The sequence below is a fragment of the Psammomys obesus genome, unplaced genomic scaffold (assembly GCF_907164565.1).
Source record: "Psammomys obesus unplaced genomic scaffold, mPsaObe1.curated_primary_1811, whole genome shotgun sequence".
Taxonomy (NCBI): domain Eukaryota; kingdom Metazoa; phylum Chordata; class Mammalia; order Rodentia; family Muridae; genus Psammomys; species Psammomys obesus.
In genome coordinates, this window is record NW_026591598.1 from 18,793,831 (window position 1) to 18,815,769 (window position 21,939).

The window sequence follows — 21,939 nt, forward strand, 5'->3', positions numbered from 1 at the left end:
AGTCCAAGGCATTTCACCACACGCGAGGGAACTCACCCTCAACTACTGGAAAATGTTGACCATGCATCTGGCTTGGTCATCCCCTTGAAGGTAGGCTGAGCGGCGGGTCTAGGAGCTGCCAACATAGTTGAGCTCAGGCTCTGACGCTGGCCAGTCTGCTCTAGGAGGAGATACTAGCACAGGACAAGGTGGTTATGAACATCCGTTGCCAAGGAACTAGAGAGATGGCTGAGTGGCTAAGAGTATTGGGTCCTCTTGGGAGGACCCAGTTTAGGTTCCCAGCACCCACGCGGTCATGCATGCAAGCAAACACTCATACGACGTAAGATAAATTTACTTGTTTTTAATTGTGTTATTTTATGTGTGTGAGTGTTTTGCCTGCATGTGGGCCTCTGTACGAACAGCCGGTTCTCTTAAACATCGAGCCATCTCTCCAGCCCCAAATAAATATTTTTCAAAAAATTCACTGTCAAGCTGTATGCTTGTCGTCAAACACTCAGAAGTGGAAGCAAAAAGGTCATGAGTTCAAGGCCATCCTTAGCTACATTTAGAGTTTGAGGCCAGCCTGGACTGCATAGTAAGTTTGAGGCCAGCCTAAGCTACCTAAGAGACTGTGTTTTTTTTTTTTTTTTCTTGTTGTTGTTTTGAGACAGGGTTTTTCTGTGTACCCTTGGCTGTCCCGGATTCACTTTGTAGACCAGGCCTGGAACTCACTGCCTGCCTCTGCCTCCCTGAGTGCTGGGATTACAGTTGTATACGAAACTGAACAAAAAGATTGCTAAGGTAGTCGTGCTCTGGTCCTCCATTCCCTAGCTCCTTCTGAGCTTCCTGCGCCTGGCAGTCGGGATCTTGTGGAATGTGCCTGCTGTATGTGTTACCTACCAAGTCCAAGTGAGAGGCTGGCGGTCCACCAAGAGGTATGGCTTTAGGTCAGGAAGACCCGCGGACCCTGGCCCCACCCACGCCCGACTGACCACGCCCCCTAAACTGCCGCAAGCCTTGGCTCTGCTCTCTCAAGTCCCGCCCTCCAGAGAGGAGGGATTGGACAGATTCCTACAATAATTTCCGCTTGGTCCTGCCCTCGACACGCCCCCTTTTACCTTGAACTTTCCTGGTACGCGGGAAGGTTTTCTCCTCTGGAGAGTGGGCCTGCTTGCTCCACCCGACCAGATTCGACGGAGGCACAATCCTCTAAGCTTCTCTAGGGCTCCCGCTCAGCCCCAAGGTCCAACCCTCTGGTTTCCATCGAGGGGTCGGGGTAGTACCTCTTAGGAGGACGAGATGGTTGGCGTTTTTTTTCCTCCACGTCCCCTTCTTCCTGTTCTCTGTGCAATGTTGACATAACTATATCTCCCCCAGTTCACTCTAGTGTCTTCTCACGATGTAATGGTGCTCAGGTGAAGTGGAGGAATCCACCCTGAGCTTAACCTCATCAGTTAGAAGCTGAAAGACCCGCTCTGACGGAGGGTTCATAAGGGTCTGGCCATGAAGCCCAGCAGGGCCTGTGATATAGGAACAGTAATAGCAGTGCCTATAGGGCTGGAGAGATGGCTCAGTGGTTAAGAGCACTGTCTGCTCTTCCAAGGACCTTCTCAGCACACAATGGCAGCTCAAAACTGTCTGTAACCCCAATTCCAAGTTATCTGACACCTTCACACGAATGCAATAAAATAAAAGAAATTCAAAAGGAAGGGCTTAGCTAGAGGCGTGGAGATGCAGCTCAGTTGGTAGAGTGTTTGCCTGGCATATATGAGGGTCTGAGTTCAACCCCCAACACTGTGCAAGCTGGGCGTACTGGTGCTCACTAAATCCTAACACAACATACTCCTGGGAATAGCACGGGCTTGGCAATTGCAAGGTGCTCACACACATAGCAGCCAGCACCGAGAGGAAGCAGCTTTACCTTTCCCACAGGCTTGGCAAAGCTGTGTGCCTGGCACGGAGCAGGGACCACTCCCTACCCCCTCGTGGAGGCTTCCTTGACGTCAGCTGTGTCATTGACCTTATGAAAACTGTAGGCTGGACTATGGGAAGGTTTCACTGGGCAGGCAGCTAGAGGCTGGTCCTTCCAGCAGGAAAGTGTCACCGTGAGGAGCGGCCAAGCTGGAGGGGCCATCCAGAAGATGGCTAACTTTCAAGACTGACTTCTGTCTCTCGGCAATGCAGCTGACTGTTCCCAATTTACAGGTGTGGGACAGGTTCACAGAGAAGCAGAGGTCTCAGGGTCCGAGTGGAAAGGGTCCAGATTTTGAGGTTCCTCTGTAGAGCTTCAAGGATGTCCTCCACTCCCACAAGGTCCAGAGACTGGTATATACCGCCTATACCAGTATTTAGGAAGGTCCAGAGAGTGAGGTGGCCCACCTCCCAGGAGCAGAACCCAGCTAACCCCATCTTTAGGTAGCTGCCTGGGGTCCTTCGGAGCCTCTGGGAGGCATAGGACTCCCATTGTTCCAGCCCCCTCTTGTACCCGACTGGCCAAACCGGTTCTGGGGAAGGGGGGCGGGGAGCAGGCACGTCGAGACAGCCGCCTGCCTCTGCAAGGCTCCCTCGCCCTCGCCTCCCCCCCTCCCTGCCCCACACAATACCCAGGAGCTTGCATTGCCCAGCGCTGGAGCCATGCTGACATGGTCCTCTGAGGACTTGGCTAAAACCCCATTGCCCCCAGGGTGGCCTGGAGCCCTGGACTGTACCCGCAGCTGGACGGAGGAGCTCCCCGGCTGAGGTAGGCCCCGGGTCAGCAGCCCATCCTCCCCTTCCGAGTCCCCAGGGAGTCCTTTGTGCTGCCTGCCCGTTGCTTCTGGCTTCGACCCGTTCCTGGCTTCCTGGGGCCCTGCTGCACTTGGAACCCCCTCTCAAGCCATGACCTCCAACTAAGTTTGGCCCCGAAGGAGCAAGGGGTTCTGGCAGGGTCTCTGTTTCTCTGAGTAGGAAGCCAAGGGCACTAAGCAGGGAGGGGAAGGCTGGGTACTGGGGCCACAGGTCCTGCACCAGGTAACAGCAGTGCCTAGGGTTGCTCTGCCAACTCACTAGGCAGGCCTGTTGCCCTCTTTAGCCAGCAGTGCCTCTGCAAAGACCATGCCTTGGCCTCTGCCAATCCGTCTCAGCCTGCAGAGACACCTATGACCCAGGTTCATAGAGGAGGCTTCAGGGGGACCTTGGGGTCACTTGACACGTGAGGATACAAGGACAGAGGGTGAGCTTCTAATTCCCGTAAAGCCACAGGGCTGGTCAGTATCAACACAGGGCCTCAAACCAGAGTGACCCTTGCCTCATGAGCACTAGTCAGCCCCAGGGTCATGTCTGGGTGCCCAGCCACCTGCAGGCAGTACTCCCTGAGACTTTGAGACTTTTTGTTTCTATATTAGCAGAGAAGTGCTACACGGTATTAAACCTGGCTCAGGACCCAAATCACCAACATCAAGGTTGGGTAGTCTGTATCCTGAAAAGCTACTGGGCTGGCATCCCAGCTTGAAGGGCCATTCTCCTGTCCCCTGGGCATGAGCGCTGTGGAGGCAGACCCACAGGACACTCCCTGGCTTTATCCTGTATTCCAGAAAACCTTACCCATTCCCTCAGCACTCCCCCAGCCTTCTCTGAGGTCCTAATTAAGATGCTTCTGCCTTAAGTTCTGATGTTTTGTTTATTTAGCCTTATAAATGACGGGTTGGGGGTAGGGGGCCTTCTAAGCCATGGTATGTACTTTCACGTAAAGGAGACCTGTGTGGTGGGCATGAGTTAACAGTGTCCCCTCTCACTTGCTCCTACCACTGGCTGCTGGCCCAGGCCGTCCCCCCACCAAAGACTGAGGAAATACCAACCCGGATAGGACAGTGACAAAGTTCCCACCGCCACCACGCTCCATACCTGAGGCGTCACCCTCGGTTCTTATGTTAGTGTTAGGAAGTGAGTACCAGCTCTCCTGAATGAGGAAACAGAGGTTCAGAGTTACCTTCCCAGATGGGCACTAAAGACTTGAGGGACTAACGTAGTGAGTCTTGTTTTGGGGAGGGCCCCTGAGGGAAAGCCAGTCTTTCCCCCAACCCTCCCAAGCCAGGAGTGCTGGGAGAAGAAGTTGGGGTGCCGTGCAGACACCCAGCTGCCCTTTATCAAATCCACAGAGATGTTGTCACTGGCTCAGGCTGGGGAGTAGCGCCCCCTCTTTTTGTGCTGGGTCCTTGAGGGTTTTAGCCTTGCAACAGTTAGCCAGGGCCTCCTCCAGGAAGCCTTCCTGGCAAACTCAGATTGGACTGGGCCCAGCCCCCTCCTGTGTTAGCGCCTGTGGCTTGTTTCTTGCCAACTCAGATTATAACTGCTTTTGGTTTTTGGCTCCCCCACCAGACTGGCAACCCCACGGGGTGTGAGCTACTATTTGTTCATCAGTCTCCCTGTTATTGTTTGTTTGTTTGTTTGTTTGTGTTTGTTTTTGAACTTCCCATCTGCCTGAGTATCTGGACCTGTCTGAAGTTTGAAGGGGTCTCATCATCAATCTGTCTCTGGGCCTCAAGCATCTCAGCCTCTGTGGTTTCTCTTCTTCAGAGTCTTGGAGTTGGTTCCTGAGCTGTTGTTTCCAAGGCTGCTATTTCTCTGGGTCTCCCTCTTATTTCTGCCAGACTGGGCACTGCCCTTTTGGCCTGAGGGGCCTCTGCAGGGGTCCTTGCTGCCCAGACTGCCCACAGTGCAGCCAGGCAAGTGTAGGCCCCCGCCCAGCCCCAGCCGGCTGCCTGCTCCCTCCCTCCCTTCGCCTCACCACAGGGTTTGATGAATCAAACTCTTTGTCTGGGTGGGATCTCCCCCAGCCAGCTGGGCAGAGACAGGGCTTCCCCTGCCGGAGCAGGCAGGCAGCCCCATCAGCAGGCTACAGCTTCAGCTGAAGAGGTGAGGGGCAAGAGGGAGGCCACGGAGGGCCCAGGGCAGAAGCCTGAGGGTCTTGAACCTCTGGGCTCATCATCCTGCCCCAGGGTGCTGGCAAACTGCCTGGGGATGGCGTCCTGCCCGGAAACGGCCCATTCTGCCTGGCTTGATCTAGTGTCTGGGAGCTGGGTTGGGGGATAAGCCCCTCTGTCATCCAAACTGGGGATTGGGCATCTCCCTGCTCTTCCCTGGGAGGGACTAATCTGGGTGGTGGCCCGCCTGCCAGTCTGTGACCTCCCAGCCAGCCTGGCAAGGGTGGAGGCATCACTCAGCATGAAGGCCTCAAGTCTGGCTATGAAAGGGGGCGGATAACCTCAGAGCAAGGACATTGGGGGCCGTATGTATCTACATCCTGGTGTGTGTATGTGCCTGGAACAGTGTGAGGAAGCATGTGTGTGTGTGTGTGTGTGTGTGTGTGTGTGTGTGTGTGTCCAAGAGAAAACATCTAAGCCTGTGTAACAAAAGCAAAAAAAAAAAAAAAAAAAAAAAAGAAAGAAAGAAAGAAAAAAAAAGTATGTGAGTGTGTATCCGAGTTTGAAATGTTTCAAGTTATCTATGAAACTATGTGTGCCAGGAGAAAATGTGTGGCTGTGTGTTGGGACATGAGTCTGGGTGACAACCTATGTTATCTGTATATCACTTGTCAATGTGTTAGAGAAAGTACAAGATGGCTAAAAAACACAGATTCGGAAGCCGTGGTGCCTGTGTGGGAATCCTGGCCCTACTGTTTGGGAGATAACTACCTCTGCACCTAACTCTCCTCACCTCCAGCATCCGTTCTTAAGGTTGATGGGGGTTAAATGAGATGCTGTGTGGGTGCTTACTCAGTTAGCAAGTACTGATTAATATTGGTGATTGCTAAATAGTCCTGTGAGTGCGTTTGTGTAGCTGTGTTCGTGTGTACAGCGTGGTCTGTCCAGCCCTCCCTGTTGTTCTATATATGGGTCTGATACCTTCTCCCCTGCAGGCCCAGGAGCGTGGCAGAGCAAAGGAAGAATGGACTGTGGGCCACCTGCAACCCTCCAGCCTCGCCTGGCTGGACCACCTGGCACTGCCCGCCACCCAGTAGCGGTGTGCCAGCAGGAGAGCCTGTCCTTTGTGGAGCTGCCCACTCTGCAGCCTCCGAGCCCAGTGTGCGTGGACCTTTTCCCCCTTGCTCCAGAGTCACTACAAGCTCCTGGTAGCCGCTGGTCCCTGGCGACCCCTGACCCTCTCCAGGGACTGTTATGGCCGCCATCCCCAGGAGGCCCAGATACCCCTATCTCCACCAGTGGAGGCACGAGGCCCAGCAGGGCTGGCAGCTGGCCCCACTGTCCTGGTGCCCAGCCCCCGGGCACTCTGGTGGGACCCCGGAGCTCTCAGCACATGCAGCCCCAACGCAGGGCCAGCCACGGTGGCTCAGAGAGGAAGTCAGCCTGTGAGTCACCCTGGTGGGGGGTGGGCCCATTGGGGCAGCTAGGGGAGGGACAGGGTGAACCCTTTAAACTCCAGAATGCCCCAAAAGACGGGACAAGTTTTAGCGACAAGGGAAAGATGGCTCATCGGGCCCAAGTGATTTGCCAACATTACATAACCAGCCTGGCAGCCCCGCTCCCCACTTCCCCTGTCCTCTGTAGTCAGGCCCTCTGCTCTCCTTGTAAAGCTCTTGCTATCTGTTGCCCCCCGGGGAGCTCATTTTGATGTTCAGGGTCATGCCACCACAAGGAGGAAGATGGGACAAAGTACAGTGGGTGACAGCTGTTAATTTATCCCCACCCCTAGGGCGCAAGATGCAAGTATATCATAATGAGGAAGCCACCGGCGGCACCGAGACTTCCACAGTCCTGGAGACCGGTCAGGCTGTGCAAGAGCACGCTCTGTGTTCGGAAGAACCCAGGGCTCAGGAGCTTTCTGGAAACATCAGAGGGGGCCTTGAGGCACAGGAGCGGAGGCGCTTCTCCGCCTCAGAGCTGATGACCAGGCTTCACTCTTCTCTGCGCCTGGGGCGCAGCAGCAGCACGGCCACCAGGGCTCTGACCTCAGCCTCAGGTGCTGCGGTCACCCGGGAAGGTACCAGCCATTCTCCCCGGCTCTGAGGGCAGCCTGAGCCAGGCGGGCAGGGTACGGCCTACCCACCCGTGTTAACATCTTAAGGTGATCAGCCGGATGTTCTCTGGATCGCCCACTCCCAGCTCTTGCTTTCTCTAGGGAAATTGCCTGTGAGGGAATCCCGAAGAGCGGAGATGACAGTGGAGAGCGTGTCGCTGCCAGCACCTGCCGACCCAACTGAGGTTCACGGTGGTCTGCTGGAGCCCAGGTACCCCACCTCTTTCTTGGGGCTCGGGTTGGGGAGGGATGCAGAGGTCCTGACATTCTTTCTTAGGCTCGACATGCACGAAAAGCCGTGGCAGGACCCCAGCAGCGCCACTGAGCGGCGCCAGTCCCGCTTCCTCCTTAACTGTACGTGCGAAATCCTTGCGAGGGGGTCAGAGGGGAAGGGGCCGGAACGATGGAAACCGGGGAGGCCTCTTTGGGGGAGTTGGGAGGTGGAGACAGTGTGCGAGGGAGAGAATTGCACCGCCGGTGACTAGCAGGTGGGCTGGCATGCAGTTGGCGCCCACTAACTGTGTTTCTGGCATGGCTAAATGAGCTCCCACCTCCCGCCCCGCCCAGCTGTCCTCTACCAGGAGTACAGCGACGTGGCCAGCGCGCGCGAGTTGCGGCGGCAGCAGCGCGAGGAGGAGGGCCCCGGGGACGGGGCGGAGGAGGGGCCCGGGCCGCCGCGCGCCAACCTCTCCCCGAGCAGCTCCTTCCGCGCGCAGCGCTCGGCGCGAGGCTCCACCTTCTCGCTGTGGCAGGACATCCCCGACGTGCGCGGCAGCGGCGTCCTGGCTACGCTGAGCCTGCGCGACTGCAAATTGCAGGAGGTGAGGGGCGGAGCTGGAGGCAGGAGATGGGGACCCACGGGGAATAAGCGACTGTCAACGTGGAGAAGGGATGGGAGAACCTGGGGAAAAAAGACTCGGGAGCCCACGGGGAAGCCAGAAAAGGGGGCGGACGGGTGGAGCGCGGGATAGGGCCAGGCCAGAAGCAGGAGATGGGGACCGGCGGAGACGAGGGGCTGTCAGTTTGCACGGTGGGTCGGGGTTACCTGGAAAGGAAAGCCTGGCTGCGAAGCCAAGAGGGTCCAAAACGGGGGAGGGGCCTATGCCAGGGGGTGGGGCCAGAAGTGGTTGCTGGGGCGACTCGACCCCACACAGGGACTGTCAAAGCTAAGGGTGGGTGAGAAGGCCTGGAAAAGTAAGGCTCCCCGAAGGTAGCCGGGAAGCCAGAGGGGGGTGGAGGGGCGGAGCCTAGGACGGGGCGGGGCAGGTGATCGAGGACTTAGTAGGGGTGAGGCGCTATTAACGTGGGGAGTGTGTGGGAGGAGCTGGGAAAGCAAGGGTCCTGTAAGCCCCAGTGGGAAGCTGGGGAGTGGGCGGGGTCTAGGGTGGGGCTGGGCCGTGGACACCGCTCTCGCTGGTTGGGAGCCCGCCGAAAGGCAGGTGCGGGGCGTAGCCGAGCGCCGCGGACGACGCGGGCGCTTTGGGAAGACCTACCGTAACGGAGCTTGTCAGCTGGCAGCTTCGGGCGCGCCCGGGCCCCACCTGGCGCCAGGCTTATCCGCAGGGCTGGGAAGGGGCGGGAGAGTGGTGTCTACAGAGGCTGCCTCTTGGTAGGAGATTTGAGACCCCGGTCCCGGGTGACCTGGCTCTGCTCTTACCATCTGGCCTCTCCTCTCCCTCAGGCCAAATTTGAGCTGATCACCTCGGAGGCCTCCTACATCCATAGCCTGTCGGTGGCCGTGGGCCACTTCTTAGGTTCCGCGGAGCTGAGCGAGTGTCTGGGGGCTCAGGACAAGCAGTGGCTATTTTCCAAACTGCCCGAGGTCAAGAGCACCAGTGAGAGGTGAGGGCGTGACCTGGCGTGGCTAGGGGTGAGGCCAGAGGTCTGTAGTTGCGCTGTCCTTGACCTTGGCCCTCCCTGCAGGTTTCTTCACGACCTGGAGCAGCGTCTGGAGGCCGATGTGCTGCGCTTCAGCGTGTGCGATGTGGTTCTGCACCATTGCCCTGCCTTCCGCAGGGTCTACCTGCCCTACGTCACCAACCAAGCCTATCAGGAGCGCACCTACCAGCGCCTGCTGTAGGAGGGGCTCTGCGGTGGGGTGGGGGCCTTGGGCAGGGTCACTCTGTGAGGCGGGGGGCTCCCGGGAAGATGCCTCACTCATGTCCGGGATAAGTGAGACCCCATCGCGTATGGGGCAGGTGTGCGGAGGGCCTCACCTGTGACGGAACGCCCTGCCCACTGTTCAGCCTAGAGAACCCCAAGTTCCCCGGCATCCTGGCTCACCTAGAGGAGTCTCCTGTTTGTCAGCGGCTGCCCCTCACCTCCTTCCTCATCCTGCCTTTCCAGAGGGTCACCCGCCTCAAGATGCTGGTGGAGGTAGCTCCCTTCACGAAGAGTGGGGAGGGAGAGGGTGCCCGCCACCGTTGGTCTGTCATTTTCAGAGGGTCTGTTCTTGTTATATGTTTTTTTCTTCCTTTTTATTAGCATGTATTGATTATGCATAATAGGTTTCATTGGGACATTTCCATACATATATAGGCCTTTCATACTCGCCACCTTTTCCCTCTGGTTCCTCTCCCGCTGGCCTCCTTCCTCTTCCCAGGTGGCCCTCCTTCCATTCTCATGTCTTTGTGTGTGTGTGTGTGACCCAATGAGGTAGCTCATAGGAACACGCGTGTGAGGGGTTATTTACTGGTGGAGACCTTGCCAGTGACTACAGCACCCAGGAAAATGTCTCTTTCCCACCAGAACATCCTGAAGCGCACGGCACCGGGCTCCCAAGATGAGGACATGGCCACCAAAGCCTTCAGTGCGCTCAAGGAGGTGAGCTCAGGGGCCAGAGCTTCGGGCTCCTGGGGGCCTCCCCTCCCCCTAGTGGGAGCCCACATAACCCCCCATGCCACCCCCAGCTGGTGCAGGAATGCAACGCCAGCGTGCAGTCCATGAAGAGGACAGAGGAACTCATCCATCTGAGCAAGAAGATCCACTTTGAGGGCAAGGCAAGGGAAAGCAATCCTCTTTCCCGTGGGGCGGGGGTGGGGCAGTAGTCACTGCCCATGGCCTCCCTTCCCTGCTGGAAACTCAGCCAGCCTCGCCTGCCTCACTAGCCTCCCCACTGTCTGCCCTCTCCAGATCTTTCCACTGATCTCCCAGGCCCGCTGGCTGGTGCGGCATGGGGAGCTGGTGGAGCTGGCCCCCCTGCCCGCCGCGCCGCCCGCCAAGCTGAAGCTGTCCAGCAAGGCTGTGTACCTTCACCTCTTCAATGACTGCCTGCTGCTGTCCCGGAGGAAGGAGTGAGTGGGGTGGGAGGGGCCCAGGAGAGCAGAGAGTCCGTCCTTTGTCTATCATGCGGGGGGGGGGGGGGGGGCGGCTTGCCTCTGGGTACCTCAGTGTCCTGGGCCTCGGAGGCTCTGCAACAGAAGCACTGAGGTGGGCCCATCTGTCAGGCAGAGTTGAGGGGTGGACTGTGTGCAGGGGACTAGCAACTGCTCCCGAGCCTAGGGCAGACACACGGCCAGGCCCAACTCTGCCCTTAGTTCCGAGACAGTAAACAGCAAGCACTCAGGAGGCTCCGCTGTGCAGGCATGTCATGTCCCCGTCTATTCAGAAGGTGCCTCTCCATGGCAAACCAGTCCCTTGTCAGTCTCAAGGTCAGGGCACTAGCAAGTAAAGGAGATGGCCAAACCCCAGACTGGTACCCACTGCCCTGTCTTTCTCAGTGTGGACAGGACCCCACAGCTGAGTTTACTAGTGAGGAGGATGAAGAGGAAGAGTTAGGGGGGGCATAAGACTGGGGAGAGGGTGAAAGGAAAGATCTCTTTTGAAAATTGTTTTTAAGTTGAGGATTTGGAAGGAGGGGGATTGGAGACAGGGTTTCTCTGTGTAGCCCTGGCTGTCCTGGAACTCACTCTGTGGACCAGGCTGGCCTCGAACTCAGAGATCTGCCTGCCTCTGCCTCCCAAGTGCTGGGATTAAAGGCCCCTCCCCCCAGCTCTAGTGTTTTATTTTGTGTGTGGCTATGTGACATCACGGTGCACCACGGTGGAGGTCAGAGGACAACTCGTAGGAGTCACTTCTATTCTTCTATCATGTGGATCCTGGCGATCCAACTCAGGTTACCAGAGTTGGTACTAAGTGTCTTTACCCACTGAGCTACCTGGTCAGCCCAAGGAATCTTAAACTAAGAGAAAAGTCCATTCCTGATTGTTCAGTTGGTAAAGCGCCCCTGCAACTGCCATGCTGTGTTCTGGCTTCCGCACATGTGAATGCGGATGGGATTTATTCTCTGTCCACGGGAACCCTAGGTCCATGGACACACATCTTGATAACTGTGTCACTGTTTTTTCTGTTGTTGTTGAACAAAATTTTAGTTTTGAGACAGGGTCTCATTAAGTAACTCTTGGCTAGCCTGGAACGCACTATGTAGAGCAGGCTGGCCTAGGACCCACAGAGATCTGCCTGCCTCTGCCTCCCAAGCACTAAGGCCAAAGGTGTGCATCACCGAGCCCCGCCTAGTTATTTACTTTGTTCTTGTTTGTTTTTGCTTATAAGACAGGGTCTCATTCTGTATTCCACACTGACCTGAAACCCCCTCCATGGCTCAGGTTTGTTTCAATCTCAAACTTAAACATTCAGCCTCCTGAGTGTTTGGATTAGGAGGGCGAGCTGCCATTTGGTGGTTTTGGTTTGTTTTAATTACATGTCTGGCTGTGGGTATGTGCAGGTGCCCTCTGAGGCCAGAGGAGGGAGAGGCCCTGGAACTGGAGTTGCAGGTGGTTGTTTTAAGGAAAAGATGTGCTACAACTAACCAGTAGCATGAGCTGAAAATGAGTAAACTTGCCAGAGGAAGAGACAGAGGAGCTGTTTTTTGTTATTTGTTTTTGTTTTTTTTTTAATTAAGATTTATTGTATGTATAGGGGTGTTTTGCCTACATGTACATCTGTGCCATGTGTGTGCAGTGCCCAAAGGGTCCAAAAGAGGGTGTCGGGTCCCCTGGAACCAGCGTTACAGAGTTGTGAGTTTGGAGGAGCCATGAGTGCTCTTCACCGTGGCGCCATCTCCCTATCCCCTGAGCTGGGTTCTGAAGAGTAAGAGAAGTGGTTTGGAAAAGACAGAAAGGTTGTGGCAGAGCAGCGTGTGTCTGGGGCGTGGTGAAGCCAGGCTGTGGACTGGAGGACAAAGGGCAGTATGCCAGGATGGTGGCACACACCTTTAGTCCCAGCACTCAGGAGGCAGAGACGGAGGCCTGCCTGCTCTGCATAGATGGCAACTAGGGCTACATAGTGCAATCCCGTCTCCAAACAAACAAACAAACAATAAAAGAGAAAGCCAAGAGGAGGGAGTGGAGATGTTGAGGTCACAGTAGAGCCTGGGCTTGTTCTGAGGTAGGGGTGTGGTATGCAGGGGTAGAGGGAAGAGTGGTGGAAGACACCAGAAGCTCTTGCCCAGGTGAGCATAGATGGCCAAGAGGGGCAGGTGCTTCAGTACGGACAGACAGACGCCAGAACAGGAAGGCCGAGGAAGGAGGGACCTGCTCCCTGTAGTGCAGGGGTTCTCAACCTGTGGGTCACAACCCCTTGGGGGTTGAACAACCCTTTTACAGGGGTCGCCTAAGACCATCAGAAAACACAGATCTTTACATTACGATTCATAACAGTAGCAAAATTACAGTTTATGAAGTAACAACAAAATAATTTTATGGTGGGGGTCACCCCAACTTGGACTGCATTGAAGTGTCGCAGCATTAGAAAAGTTGGGAGCCATACTAGCGAGTGTACAGGGGAGGTGGACATGACGGTGGCCTTCTGCACAGCGCGCAGCGCTGCAGGGGAGCTGGGCCAAGTTTCTGGGCTGGGATAACAAACCAGGCCCCGCCTCTTCCCCTGCAGGTTCAGCAGCACCTGGCTCTGACTTAGTGCAAAGCCACATGGGAGTCCAGCTGGTGCCAGGGAGAGGTGCAGAAAGACTTTGAGAGTGTATGTGGGGCAGGGGGCTGGCTTCCATTATCTTCTGCCAGCGACTGAACTCACAACCTTAGCCTCCTGAGCTCTGTTTGGATGCCCTGATGGGAACCTTACTGCGTATTGGGAAATGGCACCCAGTGAAGTCAGGCCTGGAAGAGCAAAGAGCCCTTCCCTCTCCCTCCATCAGTTCACCTAATCCTGAGGTGGCTCTGAGGGCAGCACCCAGGCTCTGTTGACCTTCCTGCCCTGTTGTCTGTCCTCCAGGCTTGGGAAGTTTGCCGTTTTCGTCCATGCCAACATGGCTGAGCTGCAGGTTCGAGACCTGAGCCTGAAGCTGCAGGGTATTCCAGGCCACGTGTTCCTGCTCAGGCTGCTGCATGGGCAGCGCGCCAGGCACCAGCTGCTGCTGCGAGCTCGTACTGAGTAAGCACCTCAAACCCCAAGCAAGGGCAGTGCTGTACCCCTGGGGCAGAGAGCTAGGCTGGGTGGGCAGAGCAGTGCCTGAATTCTGGCAGGTGGCACCAGCTGCTGTGCCCCCTCTGTCAGGGAAGTGGCATGAGGTCGGAGTGGCCAGAGAAGCTGGGGGAGGAGCCTTGCATGTAGCGGGCTAACCCTAGCTCTCCCAGCTCTGGTTCCCAGCCCTGCTCTGGGCCTCTGTACCTAGTCTGTTATAACCACACCTCCCCCTCCCTAGAAGTGAGAAGCAACGGTGGATTTCAGCCTTGCGTCCATCCAGCTCCCAGGAGGACAAGGAGGTCACCTGGGACGGGGAAGGTAGGACCCAGGACCATCTGCGGTGGCTCTGAAGACCAATCAGAGCTGGGCAAGCTGCACAGGCCAATCCCATAGACCCATCTTGCAGACTATGAAAGAGTCAGAGAGGCCAAGCTCCTAGTCTGGGTCCTCCTAGCTAGAATGAGCTGGGTCTGAAGCCCACAGCTGACTGTCTGTCTGTATCAGTCACAGAGCAGATAGGCCTGGTGCATATAGGGTGTGGGAGTGGCATCAGCATGATGGCGGTAGCAGGGTGAAGGATGGAGGCAGCTCCCTTGGGTGTGATATGAGGCTGGAAAGTCAGGCTACATCTAATTGGAGATCTTGGCAGTGGTAGCCATAGAAGGTATTTGAGGACAGCCATGGTCTAAGAGGGTGGGGTGGCTAGGGAGACACATTCCAGCAAGCATGTGCTATGGGTCAGGCTGGGGACTGGATTCTCACTCACTTTATTTAATCCTCATAGTGATCTTGTTAGCTAGATTCACTGTCTTCATTTTTCACATCTCTGAAAACTGAGGCTCAGCAAACTGATGTAATTTGCCCAAGGTCATACAGCCAGTAGCTGTCAGAGCTGCAGTTGGGCCAGGTCTGGTCTCCTTCCCTTCCTTCTTTCCTCCTTCTCTCCCTTCCTTTTTTCCTTTTTGAGACAGAATCTTGCTGAGCAGCCCAGGCTGGCACTGAATTCACAGCACACCTCCTGCCTCAATTTCCCTATGTACTGGGATTATAAGCATGAGCCACCACACCCGGCTCAAACTTGTTTGCCACAATCCTGCCTGCCCCTCAACTCCATCACAGAGCTGAGGCCTGGAATGGGACAGATTCTCTGCTTGAGCTCTGAGTCCCACTGAGGCTGAGGACCAGGTCCCTACTCCAAACAGGTGGTGGACAGAGGCTGCTGGGAAATGATCCTAAGGGTGGAGAGAGATCCTCCTGGCAGAGGGCACCAGTGGCTCAGCCCTTGTGTGGCTGGAGCTGTATGAGCCTGAGGGGGAAGCGGGCTGGATGGTGAGGTGAGCCGAGCCAGCTCCGGCTGCCTCCCACGGAGCCCTGTGGGTCTTGAGAGGTCTTTGGAACTTTAGACACCCAGAGGACTGTTGGAGCCTGGGGTGGGGCATCTGGAGTTTGTGGGCGAGCCTCGAGATCAGTACAAGGTGTTGCAGTGAGTTGGGGAGGTCAGAGCCTCCTGTCTGGGATGGGCAGAGGAACCACTGTGGTCCCCTCCCCTATTTTCTTCTTCCCGCTGCCTCCCACCTCTGACCTGGGGACTCTGGGACCCTCTCTCGGCTCTCAGACTGCCCCCAGGTCCAGTGTGTGAGGACCTACAAGGCCCTGCAGCCTGATGAGCTGACCTTGGAGAAGACAGACATCCTGGCAGTGAAGACCCGGACCAGCGATGGTGAGAGCCGGGCCTTCCCGACAGCCCTTTTGAGGGGCAGGACCCTGTCCTGTCAACCCATCACAGGGGAAGGTTATACATAATCAGCCACAGCCTTTGGGAATCTGGTTAGACCAGAGGAGGAACTTCCTGCTTGGAATTGGAGAGTGATGGGGGAGAGTGGGAAAGTCCCTTCTCAGAGAGGTGGGGTCCTTCCCAGGAACTGGTGACATGCTGTGGTAATGTCATCTGGCCCCAGGCTAGCCCCCGGCCCAGGTGTCCCCTCCCAGGCCTGCCCAGCACCCCTTCCATGACAATGAAACTGACTGCTGTGTGTCCCTAGGCTGGCTGGAGGGCGTGCGTCTGGCTGATGGTGAGAAGGGGTGGGTGCCACAGGCCCACGTGGAGGAGATCAGCAGCCTCAGCGCCCGACTGCGTAACCTCCGAGAGAACAAGAGGGTCAGCAATGCCAGCAGCAAGCTGGGAGACCCGCCTGCCTGACGCTGGACTGGGGCCCGGCTCAATCCGCTTCCGTGCTGGTGGGCTTCTGTGTGTCTGGGCGCTGGGTGGCGACTGTTCTGTAAATACGACCTGGCAGCCTGGGCTTACACACATTCTGAGCCCGGGGCCTTTGCACTGGCTTCTCTGCCCGGAGAGCCCCACCCCAGCCCCAGCAAGAGTGTGCTGGCCATTGTGTCTGTGGTCACCTGTCTCCAGGTGCCCTGAGGGCAGAGGGGCTGTGTGTCAACCTGCTACTTTCCCCTCCAAGTAGCAAAGTGTCTGATCCAAGCAGGCTTGAATATTAAAGTGACTCCATGAGTTTTTGTAGTCTCCTCTTGAGGCTTGTGCCAAGAAAGCACCGCCAACTGGGGGGCCTTGAAACTATCCAACCACAGCTCAGAAGCCAGGCTCTAAAATGAGCCTCCTGGGCTGAGCTTCAGGTGGAGGTCGTACTGGGCCCGGGCAGGGTCTCAGGAGAGAATTGTTCTTTGCTTCTGTGTACCTGGTGGCTGCTAGTGAGCTACGCTTGCAGGCAAATCCCAGTCCCATTGCGCATCCTCTGTCTGCCTCGAGCTGTGAGCCTGTGGCTTCATTTGGAGTCCACCCAGATGGCCTCCCATCACAGTCCTGGCAAAACCACCTACAGACATACGTCTTCCGTGTTTCTGTTGTTTTGTTTTGGTTGTTTGTTTTAAAACTTTTTTTTTCCAGTTTATGTTATGTGTATGGGTGTTTTACCTGTGGCTAGGTTTGTGCACCCTGTGTATGCAGTACCTGGGAAGGCCAGAAGAGGGTGACAGATTCCCTGACAGATTCCCTGACATGGTTGTGAGCCACCATGTGAGTGCTGGGGACCAAAGCCAGGTCCCATGAACCCCAGAGCCACCTCTCCAGCCCCCAACACACAATTTAAATATGTAACACTAGCCAGGCGGTGATGGTGCACACCTTTAATCCCAGCATTTAGGAGGCAGAAGCAGGTGGATCTCTGAGTTCAAGGCCAGCCTGGTCTACTGAGAGAGTTCCAGGACAGACAGGGCTATACCGAGAAACCCTGTCTTGAAAACAACACAAAACAAACAACAACAAACCAAAAAGGTAATATTCACAAGTCCAAAGAATAGGAGCATAAACACACACTGTAGGCATTTTTTCAGCCCATCACAGATGTCATAACAAACGTGAGGGAGGAAACTGAGCTGCAGGCTGGATTGAGGAGCTCATTGCGGCCAGTGAAAACCCAGCTCTTCCCGCCTCTCTACTCTAGTTCTTAACATCAGCTTCCTCCCAAGGCTTCCACAGGGCCCAGCACGGAAGAAAACCGTCAGAATTCCCAGGTGGAGTCGTAGGCTTCTCTGTGACTGGACTGGCCTGAGTCATGGTTTCTTCTGGACTGATCCGGGGCTCGTGTGTGCTGGTAGGCCCTACTGAGTGTGGTAGCTTTCTGTGACTGCAACGAAATGCCCGAAATAAGCAACCTAAGGAGGAAAGCTTAAGCCTGGTCTACAGAGCCAGTCCAGGACAGCCAAGGCTACACAAAGAAACCCTGTCTCGAAAAACAAAAAAGTTTATTTTGAGTCCCCGAGGTTTCAGTCAGGGTCACCTGGCCCTGTTGCTTTGGGCCTATGACAGCGTGGTAATTCATGGTGGGTGTGCCTGGCAGACAGAGGGAGGGGTATATGTCTCTCTCCCTTTCAAGAACATGGCCCAATGACCTAACACCTCCTAGATGGATTTGCTATTCTCCACCACCTCTAACACTGCCTGGGGCTGTGACCCCTTAGTACCTTGGTGTCTGGGACACTCAAATCCAAATGGTAGCAATAAGCCATAGGCAGAGGCCTGAGAACCAGGCTGGGCTGTGTGGGGTCTACCCTGGAGTCCATGGGAGCTGGGGCTATCTCCGCTGACCCAAAGTTGTGCAGAGCCTGGTGGGATCAGTGGGAAAAGTTGGGATCCATGGCCTTGTTCAGGGCTTTCCGAAGGCGACCAGGTGTGGTGGCGTACACCTTTAATCCCAGCACCAGAGAAGCAGAGGCAGGTGGATCTCTGCCAGTTCCAGGACAGCCAGAGCTACATTGTGAGACTCCGTTTCCCCTAAAAAGGAGAAGGAAAGGGGAAGGAACAGAAGAAATCAGTGGCCTCAGCCGTGGGTGGCCAGGAAGGAATACTGGCCAAGGCTTTCGGGTAATGTGGGCTAGTCTTTCTTCCTCCTCCTGACTGTTCTGTTTTCCAAAAATACGCTCTACCTCCGAGGCCACACCCCAGTCTCTGTGTGGCATCGTTGGTGTTTTTTTTTAAGCACGGCCATGCAGTCCAAGCTGGCTCAGACTCACAGTGTAACCAAGGATGACCCTGAACAGGAGTCCTCCTCCTTCCTCCACCTCCCAGTGCTGAGATTACAGACGTGTGCTACCACAAAAGGTTCACGCGGCTGGAACACGGCTTCGTGCTAGGGCACACCCTCCCGACTGAACCACATCCTCAGCCCCGGATCGGTTTTGGGTTTAAGGTTTGGCTTTTTATGGAGCTGGGGTCCAGGTGGTACCTCTCTCACCACCGCACCCACGTGACCGGCAGCGCCTGGGTCGCACGAAGCCCGCACGTGCCCTCTGCCTTCCGCCCTCTTACTTCCCTGTTTTGTCTGACTCAGATGTTCAGTTTTTCCTTGTTTTTCCTGACCTGGGCAATTTTGAGGCCTTCTGGTCGGTGTTTTGTAGACGATCCTGCAATTTGGGTGTATCTGATGTTTTTCTCATGACGAAGCCGGAGTTGCTGCGGCTTTGGGCAAGAACAGCACAGAGGTAAACAGAGTCCTCAGCGCATGTCGTCAGGAGGCACGTGAGCTGCCCACGGGTCACTACTGGGGCTGAGTTTTTTCTTTCCTCCTCCCCCTCCTCTTCTTAATGATCAGGTCTCACTGGCAGCCCAGGCTTGTGTGAGGGTCACAGGTCCGGAGTGAAGTGTGGATCAGGCCCCTGTGATCCTGGCACCTCTCACGGAGTAGAGGGAGAAGCGGGGCATAGTGCTGCATGCATAAACCCAAGCATGGGGAGGCAGAGGAAAGCTGGAGCTCTGTGAGTTCAAGGCCAGCCTGATCTACAGAGTTAGTACCAGGCCAACCAAAGTCACACAGTGAGATCCTCTTTTCAAAAAACAAAGGAGAAAAAGAAAGTAGGAGAAGGAAGCTCCTGGCATCTGGGTTGTCCTGACACATCTGGACTCAGCTGGCAGAGGGTCCAGGCTACACACCGGGAGCCGGAGCCAACCTGGCACACATAGCCAGACAGCAAGCAATGTTTAGGAAGATCTCCAAGGGGCCCATGCCCAACTCTCCCCCTCCCCCCTCCAGGCAGAATCACATCACGGGGTTCACCTGCCTCTGCCCAGGAGGCCCCCGGCCTGGCAAGCAGCCTTGGCTAAGGACCCAGGGCTCTGCCTCTGCTTGCAGAAGGATGCACACAGGCTGCTGTCTGCAGGGCAGGAGATGGGGAAGGCACGCTGGGGGCAGAGGTCTGGCTCCAGCATTGTCTGTCCTGCTGGTCTCCAGGCCTTGGCCGTCAGGAGCTAGCTTCAAAGGCTCCTGGTACTTACTCCCTTCCAGTACTCATGGCTGCCTTTGCCTAGGGACCTGCTGCCCTGCCCTGATCACCACCCTCTGCCCATTGTTCAGAAGTCTGTCCTTAAGTGGGGCTGTTGGGTAGGACCCTTCCCACGATTAGAGCTCAGCTCACACACAGGAGGCCCCAGGTTCCATCTCTGCTCCCAAACAAAGGAGGACAGGATGGAAGGAGAAGCTGACTCCAGCAAGTCGTCCTGTGTTTTTCATACATGTATGTGCACGCATGTGCACATATACATAAAATAAGAATGAGCTGGGAGGTGTGCATGTAACAATTTCCGCCAAGAATGAAACATTCCATCCTGCAGGGAAGCTCTTTAAATAGGAAAGGAGCTGGAGAGATGGCTCAGAGGTTAAGAACACTGGCTGCTCTTCCAAAGGTCCTGAGTTCAATTCCCAGCAACCACAGGGTGGCTCCTACCCTCTCTAATGGAATTTGGTGCCCTCTTCTGGCATGCAGGCACACATTCAGACAGAATACTGTATAAATAATAAATAAATAAATCTTAAAAAAGAAAGAAAGTAAAAAACTCAAAGTCCCTGAAACTGGCCAGATTCACTGTACCCCTCTCTGCCAGAGTAACATATAAAATAAAATTATAAAACAAACAAACAAACAAACTGAAGTTTCCTCTCAGACAGAAGCTGAGCTGCAAAAAAAGAGTCTGAGACCAGCTGCCTGGAAATGATCTAGACCAGAATCACCCGGAAAGGACAGCTCCCTGCAGGCTGTGAGTGAGCCCCAGGCTCCCAGCTTTGTAAGCTGTCACCCATGCTGGGGTGGGCTTTGGGGATGCAGCTGTCCTGGAGTCGTTCCTGCCCCTGGAAGTAATGCCTCACCTGTATTCCTGTAGGTAACACTGGCTCACCACGCTGACCCTAGCTGCTCCCCGTACTTTGATCTGCTGTAGGGATGTGTGTCACATCTCTCCAGAAGTTCTGTCGCACAAGACTGTAGCTGGATTGGTGCAGCTCTTGTCTAGCACCCATGAAGCCTTGGGCTCAACCCGCTGCACCTCATCAAATGGAGAGTGGTGAGGCATACTTGTAATCTTCCTACTCAGGTGGAGGCAGGAGAGGGTTGCAAGTTCAAGTTTAAGGTCATTTTTGGTGGCAAGTTCCAGCCCAGCTTGGGCTAAAGATTCTGTTAAGAATAAACAAACAGGGCTGGAGAGATGGCTCAGAGGTTAAGAGCACTGGCTGTTCTTCTAAAGGTCCTGAGTTCAATTCCCAGCAACCACATGGTGGCTCACAACCATCTATAATGAGGTCTGGTGCCTTCTTTTTATTGTATAAATGATAAATAAATAAATCTTTAAAAAGAAAAGAATAAACAAACAAACAAATGCCAGGCCAGGTGGCACATGCCTTTAATCCTGTACCTGGGAAACAGAGGCAGGCTTTGAACTCGCTGTGGTCTACAGAGTGAGTTCCAGGACAGCCAGGACTGTTAAACAAAGAAAACCAAATTTATTTTGGTCTTGAAAAAAAAATAAAAATAAAAAACAAAATAAAATAAGAACAATAATAAAAAAAGAAAGAAAGAAACCAAAAAACCCAGCCCAGCCCATTCCCATAGCTCCCCACAGCTGCTCTGAGAAGCAGTGAGTCCTAGTTCAGCCCTCTGAGGCTCTAGAGCATCAGGCAGCAAAAGGCCCTGTACACTGTTCCTTGTTCCCTCCTGCCTTCCCTCTTTCTAGCTTTCCAATTCCCCTCATACTCGTGTGTGTGTGTGTGTGTGTGTGTGTGTGTGTGTGTGTGTGTTTCTGTCTATCTGTCTTTCTCTTTCTCTTAATCAGCCAACCATTTGTGTCTTCTGTGGCCAGAGGACTCAGGTCTTCATCTCAGCCTTTGTAGCTCCCCCTGCTGGGCACGCAGGGAAGGGCAGGGACTCCAAGGAGGCAGCGGGTGATATTCCTAAGGCCTGTGAATAGGAAGGACTTCTTTAAGAACAGTCTTGGGCTGAGCCCAAGCCTTCCGGTGAGTGAGTCAGCGTCTGCTACCCTCCTTGGCGTGCACCCAACAGAGAAGGGGTCCAGAGGTCCCCACAGAGAGGTTGCTCACAGAACTAACCACTGACTGTCAAAATAGGAGAAACCGCCAGATGCTTGTCAATGCTAAAAATGACAATTATGGTATCACACAAGGCAAAACAGAGAGATGAGAGTAGAACACAGCAGTGCATACAGACACGGATGGGACACAGGAGAACTCATAACAGAGAGGCGCTCTCAGGCGCTCAAGAAATTGTTTGAGCAACACAGCAAGACCCTATCTCAAAAAGAAAATAAATAGGGCCCGAGAGACAGCTCAGAGGAGGTTAAGAGCACTGGCTGGCCTTGGAGAGGCCATGGGTTCAATTCCCAGCATCCAAATGACGGCCCACAGCTGTGACTTCAGTTCCAGGGGATCCAACACCCTCTGCACGCACACACACGGTGCACAAACATCAGCAGGCAAAGAGAACCTCTTTTAAAAATAAAGTAAACTAACTTCTGATTGTTATGAATTTGCTGAAACGTCTCCCAAAGGCCATGGGCCGAAGGCTTTGTGCAATGTGTGTCATTACGGGGAGGTGGAGCCAGCAGGGAGGAAAATGAACTGTCATTAACAATTCATTGTGACGTCTCCTGAAGGAGATATGGCGACCCTGTCCCTCTCTCTCTTTTCCTGTCCTTAACAGGAACCTTAAAGCAAGCCA

The 21,939-nt window shown here is 54.9% G+C and overlaps 1 protein-coding gene across 2 annotated transcripts; it reads left to right on the top strand.

The window, feature by feature from the left end:
- Positions 1–2,160: 2,160 nt before the first annotated feature.
- On the top strand, positions 2,161–15,934 carry Arhgef19 (Rho guanine nucleotide exchange factor 19). 2 transcript variants are annotated; one of them, XM_055611490.1, is made up of 17 exons: positions 2,161–2,187; positions 2,666–2,722; positions 5,879–6,328; positions 6,673–6,960; positions 7,099–7,207; positions 7,274–7,350; positions 7,564–7,817; positions 8,678–8,838; positions 8,920–9,072; positions 9,243–9,372; positions 9,745–9,819; positions 9,906–9,995; positions 10,129–10,289; positions 13,225–13,383; positions 13,655–13,734; positions 15,032–15,136; positions 15,459–15,934. In XM_055611490.1, exons 3-17 carry the CDS (start codon positions 5,908–5,910, stop codon positions 15,614–15,616), a joined length of 2,421 nt encoding a protein of 806 aa, XP_055467465.1. In that variant the 5' UTR covers positions 2,161–2,187; positions 2,666–2,722; positions 5,879–5,907; the 3' UTR covers positions 15,617–15,934. The 2 variants fall into 2 exon arrangements, with proteins under 2 accessions (XP_055467465.1, XP_055467466.1); XM_055611491.1 differs by lacking the exons at positions 2,161–2,187; positions 2,666–2,722 and adding an exon at positions 4,856–4,875.
- Positions 15,935–21,939: the final 6,005 nt, after the last annotated feature.

Coding starts and splice junctions, on each gene's coding strand:
- Arhgef19 (XM_055611490.1), top strand. CDS start 5,908: ATGGACTGTGGGCCACCTGCAACCCTCCAGCCTCGCCTGGCTGGACCA. Junction 6,961..7,098: donor TGCTGCGGTCACCCGGGAAG/GTACCAGCCATT, acceptor TGCTTTCTCTAG/GGAAATTGCCTGTGAGGGAA. Junction 9,996..10,128: donor AGATCCACTTTGAGGGCAAG/GCAAGGGAAAGC, acceptor TGCCCTCTCCAG/ATCTTTCCACTGATCTCCCA.